The sequence below is a fragment of the Mauremys reevesii genome, linkage group 15 (assembly GCF_016161935.1).
Source record: "Mauremys reevesii isolate NIE-2019 linkage group 15, ASM1616193v1, whole genome shotgun sequence".
Taxonomy (NCBI): Eukaryota; Metazoa; Chordata; order Testudines; family Geoemydidae; genus Mauremys; species Mauremys reevesii.
The window spans coordinates 9770293-9788078 of record NC_052637.1 but is presented as its reverse complement, the minus strand read 5'-3'; the positions used below and the strand labels follow the sequence as shown (position 1 = coordinate 9788078).

At 46.1% G+C, this 17786-nt stretch overlaps 2 protein-coding genes across 2 annotated transcripts; both read right to left on the bottom strand.

Moving 5' to 3' along the window:
• Positions 1-2448: 2448 nt before the first annotated feature.
• LOC120383602 (olfactory receptor 14A16-like) lies at positions 2449-3369 on the bottom strand. The gene has a single exon (XM_039501760.1). It carries the CDS (start codon positions 3367-3369, stop codon positions 2449-2451), a length of 921 nt encoding a protein of 306 aa, XP_039357694.1.
• A 12324-nt stretch (positions 3370-15693) lies between these two features.
• On the bottom strand, positions 15694-16614 carry LOC120383601 (olfactory receptor 14A16-like). The gene has a single exon (XM_039501759.1). The coding sequence runs from the start codon at positions 16612-16614 to the stop codon at positions 15694-15696; it is 921 nt and encodes a 306-aa protein (XP_039357693.1).
• Between the last annotated feature and the right edge of the window lie 1172 nt (positions 16615-17786).

Here is a 17786-nt window from a genome sequence, read left to right as displayed (position 1 = left end):
GAAATATGCTGATGAGTGTAAATATGACATGACTGGAATATGTCTTACGCTAGATGTGCCAAATAACATATCTCTGCAAAGGTTATGATCTATTGGATATAGTCATCCTAATTACGTGCATTTTTCGTTTTTGTATTTGAAGTTATGAGTGTGGCTATGTACTTTTTTGATTTTAAGTAGCCTCAGTGAAGCAGTTTGTCACCTTCTTCAGAAAAGACTATTCTCAGTAAGAGTCCTATCAAGAAACACTTCAGTTAACAATGAACTCTGAGAGATGCCAATCCACATCTGAGCTTTCCTGGGAATGTGGCACCAGCTGGTAAAGTTTTGAGTCATGCATGGACATGTGACTTGCCCATGTGATTCCAAAACTCCATTTTGCAGCATGGATTTAAGCCGGATAAAGACCATGCATTTTTGGTCTCCAGGGTGCAGAGGAACTAGGAATAGGCATGTCTGAGATGATCCAGGAATAAACCTGCCCCTCCTCTCACTAAGGAGTCCCTCCCGTCTTAGGTCTCACTCCCGCTGCTGTTCTGCTGTAGCTTGGTAAGCAACATCAGCCTCTGATTAGTGCAGGAATAAGGTCCCCTGAAGTTCTCAGGCCACTTGCCTGTCTGTGAGGGTCACCATTTAATCAAGACTGGCACCCGGGGGACTCAACCAGAGACATCTACGGCCCAAAGTACGAGCTTCTACAGCTTGAGCTGAACAGCCAGGCTGCCTGACAACCACTGGAACAGCCTCCTATCCTCTAGGTGGGGAACAGAGGGGCCTCATAAAACGCACTTCCAATGGGTAAGACACTGCACAGCTGCAGAGGTCAAGGGCTCCATCTGAGCTGGAGTCACCTCCCTCAGCCAGGAGAACAAGGTGTCACAGACAGTTGTACTAATGCAATGCCATGGACTCTACTGGAGTTTATTCTCTGTGTGGCCCTTTCTCCTCTCCCCCCTCCCTGCACATCCATAAAGTCACAGAGTCACAGAGTTCAAGGCCAGAAGGGACGAGCAGATCATCCAGTCTGACCTGATCTATGACAACACCACCCGGCACCCACAGACCGAACCCAACCACTGAAATTAGACCAAAGTGTCACAGCCCTAGGGAGACTAAACGGTTCTTTGCCACTGGCAGACAAGAGAAAAGACCGAGGGGCACCAGTGCCCGAAACGCCCGCAATGGCAGGTAAATGATTGAGATACACCCAGAAAATCCTGGCAAGTGACAACCACCACACGCTGCAGAGGAAACCGACCCCCTCCCCTCAAGGTCCCTGCTAATCTGAATATGAGGGAAATTCCTTCCTGACCCCCACATGGTGATCAGTTAGACCCTGAGCATGTGGGCAAGAACCAGGCAGCCAAGCAACCGAGAGAGAGAGATAATGTCTCAGTGCCACCTCAGAGCCCTGGCACAGCCCAACCAATGTCCCATTTCCAGCTAGGGCCTCCCCGAATGCTTCAGAGATTAAAAAAAAACAACTCCCAGAATACACTGGGGGAGGAGGAATCCCTTCCTGACCCCTGCCAGTGGCCAGATGAAACCCCGAAGCACGAGCTTTTAGGGACATAAGACATACGCAGCAAGTGACCTTCAGGGTTGCTAAGCCCTGCCCTCCACGATCACAAGCAGACAAGTCATACAATCCCACTCAGACACGTATCCAGGTCGCTCTTAAAACTAATTCAGTCATTTGTCCTCCACAACTGCTATTGGGAGGCTGCTCCAGAAGCTCGCCCCAATGGTGGTTAGAAACCTCCCCATAATTTCTAGCCAGTCTTTCCATTTCTCACACACCCGAATATGCATGTGAGCCAGGCTAACACAGTCTGGCTCCTAGTCCCCCTCTAGTGGCTAGGCCACAAATGGTGGTTTATAAGACAATGGGCCCAGTCCCCAGCTGGTGGCAATGGATATACAGCTCCACTGGAGGCAGTAGCTCAGATTCACAGATGCTGCAAATTGATTTAGCGCCACCAAAGTCAATGGAACTACACTGATGTCCTGAGGATCTACCCCAAATGTCTTCTCACCTACCACAGTATTACACCAGTCTGACTCCTCTGGTTCCAAAGAAGCCACTCCTGATTTATACAGACAAGCAAGAAAACTCCCATCATTGTTTTCACTGGCCATGGAATGGGTGCAAGTGACCAAGCAGTATAACAGGTATTGTTTTGGAATGGAATGAAAGTCTGATTCCCTTTGTGCACACAATTTACACCCATTTAATTCCACAACTGGACCAGATTTTCTACTGGTGAAAATCACCCCAGCAGCAGTGATATCAGCAGAGTAAACCTGGATTTGTATTGGTACAACTGAGATCAGAATCAGAGCTGGTTGTGTGCAAGCTCTGTGGTCATGGAAATAACTGACATTAATGAGCAGATATTAAGTAAGCAAAGTTTTATTAGATAAAGACAGAAATGAATTCTTGGTGAATTACCTACACCCAGTCAGTCTCCTCAGAGCAGCTTTGATCTCCTTGTTCCTCATGGTGTAGATAAGTGGATTCATGACTGGTGGCAATACAGAATAAAGAACAGCAATCACAAGATCTAGAGCAGATGGGGAGTTGGAGCTGGGTTTCAGGTAGGCAAAGATGGCAGTGCAAACAAACAAGGAGACCACAGTTAGGTGAGGAAGGCAGGTGGATAGGGCTTTATGTCGGCCCTGTTCAGAGGGGATTCTCAACACTGATTTGAAGATCTGAACATACGACACAGTGATAAAAATAAAGCAGCCTAAGACTAAACACACACTAAAGACAAGAACCCCAACTTCACTAAGATATGAGTCGGAGCAGGCGAGCTTGAGTAGCTGGGGGATCTCACAGAAGAACTGATCCACCATGTTGCCTCCACAGAAGGTCAATGCAAATGTGTTCCCGGTGTGTAGCACAGAGTAGAGAATCCCACTGATCCAGGCACCAGCTGCCATTTGAACACAAGCTCTGCTGTTCATCATTGTCTCATAGTGCAGTGGTTGGCAGATGGCGACATATCGGTCATATGCCATGACGGTAAGAATGGCAAAATCCTCTCCCAGCAAGAAGAGGAGGAAAAAGACTTGGGCAACACATCCAGCATAGGAAATGTACTTGGTATTCATGAGGGAGTTGGCCATGGATTTGGGGACGGTGACAGAGATGGAGCCAAGGTCTACAATCGACAGATTCATCAGGAAGAAGTACATGGGGGTGTGAAGGTGATTGTCGAGGGCTACAACTATGATGACAAGAAGATTCCCCACCAGGGATGCCAGATAAATCACTAGAAACACCACAAAGTGCAAAATCTGCAGCTCCCGAACTTCAGAGAATCCCAGGAGAAGGAACTCAGTCATGGTGGTTCGGTTGGACATTTTCTTTCTCAGAACATGTCTCAGGATGTCTGTGGAGGGAAGGACAAGAGCAAGGGCCAGGATTAGATCAGTAAAATAACTCTCATTTTGTGATATCCATCTTAACTTCCTTGAATCCCTTAGCTTGTGAAGATTGGTGTAATATGGGAATGAGGATGGGGAAAACACTGGGGTGAGAGAAAGTAGAATCAGCTCAATGGATTGCGGTGGAGTTACTCCTAATTTACAGCAGGGTGACGGAGAGGAGAAATAGAAACAATTGCTTTCGAGGTATTTGTATAGCTCTGTCACCCAGAGGTGGGCAAACTCTGGATAACAGTGTTGCTATATTCAGTTTACTGAGGGAAATTGGGGGTCTGCCTGGCCAGATTCTGCTGTGAGGGGCATTGCTGCAAAAGTGGAGTAATTTCACTGCATGCCATGGAATTACTCCCACTTTATACTGTTCTAAACTGGAGTAGCATCTCACATGGAGGTGACCCATCCCAGTCATAAATACACGGTAAACTTGAGTTAGGAATACAGCCCAGGAGCTCTGGTGCCCCGTCCCCTGTTCTAGCCAGATTTCCACGCTCGCTGTGAGAGACAGACGTTCCAGTTCCCTCCTGCTTCTCTAACCACTCATCTAAACTCCCTCCCAGAGCTTGGAAGAGAACCCAGGAGTACTGACTCCCAGTTCACCCCCTGCACTAACCCAGTAAATCAACAGGCCAGGAGTTCTGGCTCTACCCACTGGACTCAACTTGCTCCCATAACTGGGAACACAAGTGACGTGTCATGACTCCCAGCCCCCTCCTCTAACGACTACATCAGCCTCTGTCCCAGTGACTCTCCAGTGCCATTAGCAATGACTGCCGAGAGTGACAATGGAGAGTCATTGGGCTAACGAATGCTAGTGAGAATGATTCTCCAGCATGGTACTTGGGGCACTCACCTGGTGTCTGGAAGAGTTCAAGTCCCTGCTCCAGTGACTATTTTATTATTCATACAATGGAGCAGCTTCAACAGGAGAGACTGAGACAGTCTCATTTCAGAACAGCCCATAGCCTAAAGGCTCAGACACCCTCCTGTACAGGGGCGGCTCTAGGCACCAGCAAAACAAGCTGGTGCCTAGGGCGGCAAAATCTAGGGGGCGGGAAATGGCTGGGGCCCCAGCTCATCCTGCCGCTGGGAGCGCAGGGGGCGGGGTGGCAGGCTGGGCCGGCAGACCTGCCGCAGTCATGCCTGCGGGAGGGCCCTCGGAGCCCCCGGACGACTCCACCGGCCGCAGGCCTGACTGTGGAGCTCGGCTGGACCTCAGGTCCAGCCGAGCCACGAGGGACCAGCGGTCCCTCTGCAGTCATGCCCGCGGAGATCCGCTGCTCCCGCGGCCCGGGCACCTCATGACTGCTTAGAGCCGCCCCTGCTCCTGTAAAGTGGGGATTCAAACCCCTTCTCATCATCAGTCAGAGGGAGGGATTGAACATAAAGTTTGTCACAAGCCTGCAGAGTGTCCTAACTACTTAGCTTCACTTTATGAGGGGTGCCTGCTCCTGAGTCCTAATGAGAGAGAAATAGAACACCCCCCTCCCCCGTTCTGGTTCCTCCTCTCTACAAACTGGACTGAACTTCCGCCCAGACCCACACATAAAACTCAGGAGGCCTGGCTCTCTGTCCCTGCTACTCTTATCCACTAGACCCCAATCTCTTTCTAGAGTTGGGGATAGAACCCAAGAGTCCAGGCTCCTAGTCACCACTACGCTAACCCCCTTGACTCAACTGCCCTTGCAGCAATTTAACAGACAGAAGTAACAGCAAACTGAGAACTAGACACAAATTGATGATAGATAGATTCATAGATAGATAGATAGATAGAACAACAAACTAAGAGAGAGAAACAAATAAGAAAAGAACAGATACAGGGAATAAGAGAGAAACTCAGAACTAACAAACACTAACAGATAGACAGAGAGGTAAAAACAAACTAATTGTGAGAGAAAAGTACAAACAGAGAGACAGACAGCAGTAACAACAAACTAATGTATACAGAGAGAAAAGTATCAATGAGCTGATAGTGTTTGTCTCAATTTTTGAACTACTTTAATGTAAATCCTCAATCCATTCTAAAAAAAAAATCTGTCAATTTTATCAATTTCCCCACTCCCAATAGCAGGAAACTGAGGCACAGATATTCTGCCCTCTCTTTCCTAAGATAAATTCTTTGGACTGACTCAGTTTCCCATGCCAAAATTGAACTAAGAGTAATCACTTACAATTTCATCCTTAAAGTGCCACTGTGTAACTACAAATATATTTAATTGCAAGAGCAAACTTATGGTGCCGGTCAATGTAGAATCTTCCCAGACTGAGATGTCTTTTCTCCTCCAGCTACACATATCCATCTCTCTCTAGCCCCATACACACTGCTCTAGCCACCAATCTCTCTATCTAATGCTCTTATCACTGTACTGTGAGAGGCCGTTCCCCCACCGCACTGAGGCTGAGCTTCTGGAAATACACTGACATCTGTGCTGTCTGCAGATGAGCTGTGTGTCAAAAGGGCTGGTGCTGCAGAAAGGTGATTTATCCATGTCTGTTTTCTAAGGGCTTGGGGGACTCACTCACTGGAGCCCTCAACAGCCCAGAGGCAACTTTTAATTTCTCTTGCCCTCTATTTCCCTAAACAGATTCCAGAAACTAAAATAATCAGAATTACAATGAGGCAGCAGAGTCTAGACGAAGGATTGTGAGGCAAACACTGCGGGCACACAGGACTGTACTCCAGATGTCTGTCATCAATTCCTAGCCCTGCAGCTGACCTACTGTGATACCTTGAGAAAGTCATTCCCTGGGGCTGTCTTTTCCTTCCCACCCTTTGCCTGTCCCTGGGACGGAGACTGTGTCTTACCTAATATAATGGGCCTCTCATATCAGGTTCAACCATCAGATAATTAATTATTAAAAAGCTAAGGTCCAAGGTATCCTGAGATCTGATTCCAACTATTCCTCTGAGTTTGTTCAGTCCCTTCACTCTTCCATTCCTCAGTTGTCATCCCTACAATGGGGATAAGAGTTACAACTTGGAGTAGTTGGAATAGTTACAACATCTACCAATGTGATATATGTCATCATGTGCCAGCAATGTCCCTCTGCCATTTACATTGGCCAAACCGGACAGTCTCTATGGAAAAGAATAAATGGACCCCAATCAGACATCAAGAATTATAACATTCAAAAACCAGTCAGAGAACACTTCAGTCTCCCTGGTCACTCGATTACAGCCCTAAAAGTAGCAATATTACAACAACAACAAAAAAAACCCTTCAAAAACAGACTCCAACGAGAGACTGCTGAATTGGAATTAATTTGCAAAATGGATACCATTAAATTAGTCTTGAATAAAGACTGCGAGTGGATGAGTCATTACACAAAGTAAAACTATTTCCCCATGTTTATTCCTCCCCTACCCCCCCATTCCTCTCAACTTCTTGTCAACTGCTGCAAATGGACTATTACATAGTCAGCAAAATAGACAGAGGACAGATAGATACTTAGATATTTGGTTACCTCTTATTCAGTGCTCAAAGTATATTCACCGGCAAAATAAAATAAAATAAAATAAAATCCCAGCACACCTGTCCAATTGCTTTGCATATGAACATTTGGTAGACATACCTGGTCTGTTAATATGTGAATAGAGAAATGTCACTCACTTTAATAAAATCACCAGAAAGGACACAGGAGTTGTAATGATCCTCACTCTGCACTATGGTAAAACCCTGTTAAATACAAAGATCTGGTGACTATATTCCTGTCTGATGTCTCTTTATACCAAAGTTTGCTCTTGTAATGATTGTTTTGTTTCTGATATTTACACGGCAAGGATTTGTAAACTTGTTAAAACATCCTAAATAAACAGTTTAAAAAAATGGGCATGTTGATCAAGCCACCAGAGAAAAGTTCAGCTCCCAGTTTAGACTGATATAAATTTGGAGTAAATCCACTGACACTAAAGTAGATCAATAAAAATAATCAGGATTTATATCAGTGTGAGAGAAGAATTATGTCCTTTCCTAAAAGGGACCACAGAAATTTGCGCTGGTCAGAGGTTAAAAAAAGTGCCATTGTCAGTTGAAGTGTAAAACAATTGCCCTTTTGGGAATGAAATATTTTGATTTTCCAGTACAAAAAAACTTTTCATTTATTTTTTCCCCTTAATTTTACTTTGAAACATGGTCAACATTGAAAGAAAATATTTAGATTTTGTCAAAATGTAACCTGAAAAAAAATTGTTTTTGACTTTTTGCTTCACCTGAAATTTGGAAAAATACCATTTTCAGTTTGACCCACAATTATTTTTTTTCTGATTTTTCAAAATTGTCAGTGAAATGAAAAATCTATTATTCGCCCAGCTTTACTGGATTTTCCTCCCGCATATCATGGGGAATTGGATGTGTTAGATTACGAGCAATAAGGAAGGGGGAAGGTAACTTTTATTGTGTTTAATAGTTGCCATTTAAACACACAGGCAAACACTCACACAAGCATTCATGCGGTATCTTCCATAGACTGATGTACACACACACACCATGATGCTCACTCACATGTCACACAACCAGGCACACATACACGATCCAACATGCAAACACTCACTCTAACACAACAGCATAAATGCACCAAACACACTCTTTCCCCCAGCACAGAAACAATCACAGACACACGCTCACTGGCTCTCACACACAAACACAACACCCTTATGTCCCAGTTTAGATGGTGTACTGTGTATAGTGATGTTACAAAACAAGGAACCAGATCTGAGTTTGGCTTCAGTTCCCACAAATTCTCTGGGCTGAGAATTGGCAATGCACAGAGTGTGTGTCGGGGGTGGGGTGGGGGTGTCTACAAACCCCTCGCACAACGAGCTCCCCAGCACTGAAATGGAAACATGGGAACCCCTTGGAAATCTGCTGGCTTTTTGGTGCCGAGGTACTTGCATGATCTATCTCTTTATTCCCGTACATAATCTGTTGCCCCACTGTCCGTGACATTTGAGGAATGTTTAGGGCTGCTGTCATTTCTCCTACATGAGAATTGTTATTTATATTGCCCTCAGAACACAACCAATATTATTATTACCTATCTTTGGTGGAAACTGGCAGCTCTGCAAAATCTGCACAGGGACTGCCTTCTCCTAGAGTGACGCCAAAGCAGTGTGGTGGCTTATTTTTCTTACCTCCTTTGAGATGCTTTGGGGTCAGATGCCTGTTGTGTATTGGCTCCAGGTCCATATTTCTGGGTAGCATTTTTGCCATTCTCCAAGATACATGAGAGAAGACAATTGGGTTTGGAATATATTCATCTGTTGTATTGATCTATAGTTATAAATTGCTGAACAAGTCTATTTAGGAGCCAAATTTTGAGTTACTCATACGTGTTTAATCAAGCAAGACTGGTTGAGCCAAACGGGGATCTCAATAACACCAAAGTAAAGCTGAAGTGATTGGAGTTATTTCGACTTCATCCCCGAGATCAGAATTTCCTCCATCGTGAGTTTTGCCTGAGTAAAGATAGAGTGAAAACTGTCCACCCCATCATACCAGTTTTGCAGTGGTGTAACCCCACTGAAATCAGTGGAGTTATGGTGGCATTAAACTGGTATAATGGAGAGAACAATATAGATCAAGGACTTCAAGATTAAAAAAAAACACACACACACGTTACTATTCCTTATTCACGTGCAACATTTGAATGAGAATTATGCACAATGCAGACAATAGCTTTAATCTTTTAGGAAAACTAAACTATTAGTGCATTGTTATGCTCTTTTGTTGCCTATGCAATGCTCTTTCCATTGCTACCTCTATAAGTAGTCTTGGAAGAATCAGTTTTTTATTAGTAAATATTGGCAAATGTTGATTTTACCATACACACACAAACCAGCGAACAAATATTTCCTTCAACAATCAACATTTCCAGCGAGACAAAGTAAGAAAAATGCTGCTTGAGAACTTATGAATGTTTGATTTAAGGATATTGACTTTGTATATTTTGACATCATGTTGAAATGTTGTGCTTTCATAGTTCTGAAGTTTAAACTTTTTGAATCTCTACATGTACTATCATTAAATAACTATTGTCTGACCCCCTTCATAATTTCCTGTAACTGTGAAAATTTAAACTGATAAAAATAAAAAAAATGCTTAATGATAAACATCAATATTTTCATTATATATATATATATATATATATATATATATATATATATATATATATATATATATATATATATATATATAACAATTAAATACTGCCAAGCCTATGTATAAGATACTAATGTCTATGGTCAGGAGTCTTATTTGCATTTTATTTTGAAAAGTAGCATCTAAAGGTTTTTTGTTTTTGTTTTTATTTAAAGGAATAAATGTCAGCCCTAGTTCAGCCCTCTTCTACTGGGGACAAAACTTCTTCGAATCTCCAGCCTAAATTTACTCATGGCCAGCTTATCCGCATTAGTTCCTGTGCCAGCATTTTCCTTTAGCATCAATAACTCTTCTCTCTCCCTGGGGTTTATGCCCCTGATCTATTTATAGAAAGTGACCACATCCCCTCTCAGACGGTGTTTTGCTCGGCTAAACACGCTGTCATAAACACATAGTTAAGGGTTAAGGTCTCTTTTACCTGTAAGGGTAACAAGCTCAGTGAACCTGGCAAACACCTGACCAGAGGACCAATCAGGGGACAAGATACTTTCAAACCTCGGTAGAGGGAAGCCTTTGTTTGGGTTCTTTGTTTGGGGGGTTGTTCTCTCTTTGGATCTAAGAGGGGCCAGACGTATATCCAGGCTCTCCAAGTTTCCTGAAGTATTCTCTTCTATTCAGTATAGTGAGTATTAGAAAGACGGATTAGTCTTTTTGATTGATTTCTGTATTTGCAAATGTGTGTTTGCTGGAACCATATTTTATTTTTTTTGTTTGCTGTAACTTATACTTAAGCTAGGGGGGAGGGAGTCCCTTTTGTTTTTATAAGCTGTACCCTGTAAACTTCCATCCTAATTTTACAGAGATAGTTTTTTACTTTTTCTCTCTTTAATTAAAAGTTTTTCTTTTTAAGAACCTGTTTGATTTTTTCCCTTGTTAGAAACCTCAGGGGATTAGTTTGACTCACCAGGGACAGGTGGAGGGAGGTGAATCCCTCTTTGTTTAGATTCAAGGAGTTGAATCAAGGTAATCTCTCCCAATGACTAGGGGTGGGGGAAGAAAGTTAGGGGAATGGTTTATTTCCCTTTGTGTTAAGATCCAAGGAATTTGGATCTGGGTTCCCCCTGGGAAAGTTTTGGGGGAACAGGGAGTGTGCCAAAACAAAATAATTTTTGGCTGGTGGCAGCAAGTATCAGATCTAAGCTAGGATTTAAGCTTAGAAGGATCCATGCAGGTCCCCATCTTTTGGAAGCTAAAGTTCAAAGTGGGGAATAAACCTATGACACACGCCAAATTATTTTAGAATATATTAGAGAAAGAAAATCAGGATAATTTCCTCTGTCACTCTAATCCTGAGCAGTGCCCTTCTCCTGCCCTCCACAGGCAGGACATGATGTGCTGAGGAAGAAAATGTCCAAATGAACCACTGTGACTGAGTTCCTTCTCCTGGGATTCTCTGAGGTTCGGGAGTTGCAGATTTTACACTTTGTGGTATTTCTAGGGCTTTGCCTGATAGCCCTGAAAGGGAATCTCCCTTTTATCATCCTTGTAGTGCTTGACCACCACATTCACACCCCCAGGTACTTCTTCCTGATGAATCTGTCCATCTTGGACCTTGGCTCCATCTCCCTCACTGTCAGGGCTAGTGTAACCATTTGGTAAACTAGGCAGATGCCTAAGGTGCCAAGATTTGAGGGCGCCAAAAAGCAGTGTTCAAAATGTCGGATGCTCACCCGATACTGCGGCTTTGATCAGCTCCGGCCGGGAAGTGATGTCATTCCTCCTCTGGCAGCTGGGGTCGCTGCGCTGCTCCCTGCTGCTCTGGCTCTGCCCCAGAGCCCCCACCCCTGCTCAGCCCTGCCCCCACTCCCCTGAGCTCTACAGCAGGGCTGGACCTACACGCACAGAGACCCGGCCCCAGCCACGCCGCCGGGGAGTGCCGGGGGGTGGTTGCCCCCTTTCCTCAAAGCCATCCCCACCCCCCCACAGAGGCCTGCCCACCCCCCACCCAAAGAAGCCTGCGTAGGGCCCCAGAATATCTAGGTGTAAGCGGGGGAATGGTCCCGCGATTGTGGGGAACTTTCCTGGCTTCTGCACCACCCCGGTGAAGTGGGCTAACAAAAGGATCAGAGTCCTTGCTCCCACTTCCTTTACCCAGAGGCCTCCCTGCCCTTGAGGACTCCCCTTCCACTCTTCTGTCTGGCAGAGTCCTTGTAACCCCAACAAGCTTGGGCCCAGTATTCCTGGGGTGGGGGCTCAACCCCCAATCCTGCTGTGGTCACCCAGAACAGGGGCTAGGGTGTCCCCACTCCAAGATACTCTCTTTGAACTGTGCACCTCCCTGACCCACTGATCACATCATACAGTTTAAAGCAAATACAAGTTATTTAATTAACAATTAATTTTTAAAAAGAATAAGGAAAAATGGGAAAGGTTAAAGGAAAACACATTACGCTGCTCTGTGGCAGAGAACATCACAAACAGTGTCTCTGGACATCAGGGCACTTCACAGTCTGTTCCTTGTAGGTTCCAGGCCACCTCCTCAGGCCCTGGCAGTGCTGCAGGGATGCTGCGGGTTGGACACTTGCTCTTGTGGTGGCCACAGGCTCTCAGGCTCTGGGTGGCAGGACCCTTCTTCCCAGCATCACCCCCGCCCTGTCAGGGTTACGAACCCCCTCAAAGTCTGGCCTGCAGAGCCTCTTGGCTGAGACATCTCCCTGTGTTGGGCCCACTGCCCAGGGTCCCCCCCTCTCTCCTCAGCTGCTCACCGCACCCAGATCCGGACTGCTCCAGCCCCAGCTCCACACTGCCTCAGTGCTGCTGCTGCTGCTCTGCCTTCACCTCCCCTGGGCTGCTTGTCTGGCCCCTCTGGCTCTGGTTGCTGCAGCTCTGCTCTGAGGACAGGTCTGCTCTCTCTGGGCTGTGCTCTGGCTTTTTGGGCTGCAGCTCTGCTCCCAGCAGCTTAGCTTGGGCCCCTGCTCTCTCCTTAGCTCGGCCCCACTCCATCTCACTCAGACAATTCCAGCTCTCATGGAGGATGGGACCCCCATGGCCTCCTGACTCCTTGATTAGCCTGCCCACCCTGTCAATCAGGCGGATCTGGAGCATTGGCCTCTCCACATTGTTCCTGGAGACTGTCAGTCTCAGGTTCCTGATTTCCCATCGACCACTTTTAGTGCTGGGAGCTAGCAACCAAACACCCCCACTGAATGTTAGTAAGGGCGCAACAGTCCCCTTACATAGGGACGGCCCTGGTACCCGCCACCCTGCCTGCAGCCAGCCCCACTGCACCCCCTGCCCTGCATCCAGCCAGCCCCACACCCCCTGTCTCCAGCCAGCCCCTGCTGCACACCCCCTGCCTGAAGCAAGCCAGCTGCACACCCTGTCAGGTTATTCATTTATTTTCATTAAATATGTAGACTAAATAATGAAATTAATAAATTTTCAAGCCAAAGGTGTATTAATTCTAATGAACAATGCCATATTATGCAGTACTAATTTTTTAAAGTTTATAATCAATGCTCTGGGGGGAAGTTTCGCCTAGGGCACAAAGTATCCTTGCAGTGACCCTAGAGTCACAATGTTCACTGTTGGACAATATACCCACCACCAGTGCCTCTGGGACAAAATGGGACAAAATGCAGGAGATTCAGTTTGTTGGAACATATTTCTGGTAGAGGAGATATCTAGGAAGCCGTGCAGAAGCTGCTCGGGAGGGATGAGCGTGGTGGATTGAGGTAGATGGCCATTCATATGGTTTTAAATTGGATAATCCCCTTTTGTGTGGCTTGTCCCCTGTCTGATACTGAGATAAAACCAGATGTGGTTTTGTCCAGTATCACGGACTAGGGAGGCATGCAAAGTCACATTGGTGGATGGGGCCACAGCTTTCCCAAAAGTACCAGAATGTCTGGTATTCTGGGAATGCGACAGTGGCCAAAGTAGTTGAGGGCAGAGTTGGGCAACATTTTTCAAAGCCATTGGCAGATTGTTTAACTCAGCTAAAAACATAGCAGCACCTGTCACAAACAGGTTGAGGAAACCATTTCCCAATGACAAGTTACTTTGACCAGCTCTATCAACCTGAGCTGAAAGCAACACACACACCCCTGCCCATGCCATGCATCTTCCATCTCCAGGGTTCAGAGGGACTAGGAATGGGCATGTCTGAGATGTTCGGGAAATAAACCTGCCCCTTCTCTCAAAAGGGAGTCCCTCCACTCTCAGATCTCACTCCACTGCTGTTCTGCAGTAGCTTAGTAGACAACATCAGCCTCTGATTAGTGTAGGAATAGGTCCCCTTAAGTTCTCAGGCCACTTGCACGTATGTGAGGGTCACCCTCTAATCTAGGCTGGCACCCTGGGGGTTCAACCAGAGACATCTAGGGCCCAAAGTACAATCTTCTACAGCTTGAGCTGAATAGCCAGGCTGCGTGACAGCCAATGGAACAGCCTCCTATCCTCTAGGTGAGGCACAGAGGGGCCTCATAAAACACACTGCCCATGGCTGGGGTTTATACAGTGACACTGCACAACTATACGGGTCAAGGGCTCCATCTGAGCTGGAATCACCTCCCTCAGCCAGGAGGACAGTGCCTCACAGACACTTGTACTAATGCAAAGCTATGGCCTCTACTCGTTTGTATTCTCTGTGTGGCCCCTTCTCCTCTCCCCTGTCCCTGCACATCCATAAACTCACAGAGTCATAGAGTTCAAGGCCAGAAGGGACGACCAAATCATCCAGTCTGACCTGCTGTACTCCAACACCATCCGGCACCCGCACATCAAACACAACAACTGAAATTAGACCAAAGTTTCGCAGCCCTCAGGAAACTAGACAGTTCTGTGCCACCGGCAGAGAATAGGAGAGACTGAGGTGCACCAGTGCCCGAGGCCCCCACAATGGCAGGGAAATGATTGAGATACACGCAGAAAATCATGGCAAGTTATCCGCACCACATGTTGGAGAGGAAAGCGAACGCCCCCAAGTTCCCTGCCAATCTGAGTTGGGGGAAAATTCCTTCCTGTCCACCACATGATGATCAGTTAGACCCTGAGCATGTGGGCAAGATCCAGCCAGCCAAACACCCAAGGGAGAGAGATAATGGCTCAGTGCCACCTCAGAGCCCTGGCACATCCCACCCATTGTTCCGTCTCTAGCTAGGGCTGCCCCAATGCTTCAGAGATTAAAAAAAAATACCTCCCAGAATACACTGCGGGGGCTGGTGAAATCCCTTCCTGATCCCTGCCAGTGGCCAGATGAAACCCTGAAGCATGAATTTTAGAAACATAAAACATACGCTGCAAGTGAGACCCAGGGGTGCTGAGCCCTGCCCTCCACCATCACAAGCAGCCCAATCATACAATCCCACTCAGACATGTGTCCAGCTGTCTCTTAAAATGAATTCGGTCACTTCCCCCAGCCCCACCCAACTTATATTTGGAGGCTGCTCCAGAACCTTGCCCCACTGGTGGTTAGAACCTCCCTGTAATTTTTAACCAGTCTCTCCATCACTCATATGCTCAATGTACATCTAAGCCCCGCTGACACGGTCTGGCTTCTTGTCCCCCTTTAATGGTTAGGCCATGAATGGTGGTTTATAAGACAGTGGGCCCAGTCCTCAGCTTGTGGCAATGGATTTGCAGCTCCATTGGAAGCAGTAGCTCAGATCCACAGATGCTGCAAATTGCTTTAGGGCCACCAAAGTCAATGGAACTACCCCAAGTGTCTTCTCACCTACCCCAGTGTTACACCAATCTGACTCCTCTGGTTCCAGTGAAGCCACTCGTGATTTATTCACACAAGCAAGACAGCTCCCATCCTTATTTTCACTGGCCATGGAAGGGGTGTTAGTGGCCAAGCAGTGTAACGGGTATTGTTTTCACACAGAATGAAAGTCTGATTCCTTTTGCGCACACAATTTACACCCATTTAATTTCACAACTGGACCAGATTTTCTAGTGGTGAAAATCACCCAAGCAGCATGATATCAGCAGAGTTAAACTGGATTTGCATTGGTGCAACTGAGATCAGAATCAGAGCTGGTTGTATGCAAACTGGGTGGTCATGGAAATCAAGGACATTAATGAGTACATACTAAGTAAGCAAACTCTTATTAGATAAAGACAGAAATGAATTCTTGGTGAATTACCTACACCCAGTCAGTCTCCTCAGGGCAGCTTTGATCTCCTTGTTCCTCATGCTATAGATAATTGGATTCATGATTGGTGGCAATACAGAATAGAGAACAGCCATCACAAGATCCAGAGCAGATGGGGAGCTGGAGGTGGGTTTCAGGTAGGCAAAGCTAGAAATGCAATCAAACAAGGAGACCACAATGAGGTGAGGGAGGGAGGTGGAGAAGGCTTTATGCCGGCCTTGCTCAGAGGGGATCCTCAACACTGATTTGAAGATCTGAACATACGACACAGTGATAAAAATAAAGCAGCCTAAGAATAAACATATACCAAAAGCAATAATCCTAACTTCAGTCAAATATGAGTCAGAGCAGGTGAGCTTCAGTAGCTGGGGGATTTCACAGAAGAACTGATCCACCATGTTGCCTCCACAGAAGGTCAATGCAAACGTGTTCCCAGTGTGTAGTACAGAGTAGAGAATTCCACCAATCCAGGCACCAGCTGCCATTTGGACACAAGCTCTGCAGTTCATTATTTTCTCATAGTGCAGTGGTTGGCAGATGGCGACATATCGGTCATACGCCATGATGGTAAGAAGGGAAAAATCCGCTCCCAACAAGAAGATAAGGAAAAAGACTTGGGCAACACATCCAGCATAGGAAATGGACGTGGTGTTGATGAGGGAGTTGGCCATGGATTTGGGGACAATGAAAGAGATGGAGCCAAGGTCTAAGACGGACAGATTCATCAAGAAGAAGTACATGGGGGTGTGAAGGTGGTGGTCGAAGACTATAACTATGAAGATAAGAAGATTCCCCATTAGGGCTGCCAGGTAAATCACTAGAAACACCACAAAGTGCAATATCTGCAGCTCCCAAACTTCAGAGAATCCCAGGAGAAGGAACTCGGTCAAGATGGTTCGGTTGGACATTTTCTTTCTCAGGACATTGTGTGATGTCTGTGGAGGGAGGGGAAAGAGAAAGGGCCAGGATTAGATCAATAAATTAACTCTCCTTTTTAAAAAAAAAAAACTTAATTTCCTTGAGTTAGAGGATTGGTGTAATATGGGAATAAGTATGGAGAAAACATCCCCACTGGCTCCAATGGAGTTACTCCTGATTTATACTGGGGAGAGAGAAAGTAGAATCAGCTCAATGGACTCTAGTGCAGTTACTCCTAATTTACACCAGTGTGATGGAGAGCAGAATTAGGAGCAATTGCTTTTTAGGTGGGCAAACTCCGGATAACGTTGTATAAATATTACTAATCTCAGTTTACCGTGGAGAATCTGTGGTCAGCCTGACCAGATTCTGCTGTCAGGGACATTGCTGCAAATGTGGGGTAATTTCACTGCATGCCGTGGAATTACTTCCACTTTATACTGCTCCAAACTGGAGCAGCATCTCACATGGAGGTGACTGAACCCTGCCACAATTACACAGTGAAATCGAGTCGGGAATACAGACAGTACCTCTGACACGCCATCCCCTTCTTCTAGCTGGAGTTTCATGCTCATTTCAAGAGACAGATGTTCCGGTTCCCTCCTGCTTCTCTAACCACTCATCTAAACTCCCTCCCAGAGTTTGGAAGAGAACCCAGGAGTCCTGACTCCCAGTTCGCCCCCTGCACTAACTCAGTCAATCCAGCACCCTGGAAATACAGGCCAGGAGTTCTGGCTCTACCCACTGGACTCAACTCGCTCCCAGAGCTGGGAACACAAGTGACTGTATCTCAGTCTCTGTCCCAGTGACTCCCCACTGCCATCAGCAATGACTGCTGCAAGTGAAAATGGAGAGTCATTGGGTTAATGAACACAAGTGAGAAGAATTCTCCAGCGTGGTACTTGGGTCACTCACCTTTTGTCTGGAAGAGTTCAAGTCCCTGCTGCAATCACTATTTAATTATTGTTACAGAGTGGAGCAGCTTCAATAGGAGAGACTGAGACAGTCTCATTTCAGAACAGCCCTTAGCCTAGCGACTCAGGCACCCTCCTGTAAAGTGGGAATTCAAACCCCTTCTCATCATCAGTCAGAGGGAGGTATTGAGTCCGAGTTTCTCACAAGACGAAACAGTGCCCTAGCCACTCAGCTTCAAGTTATGAGG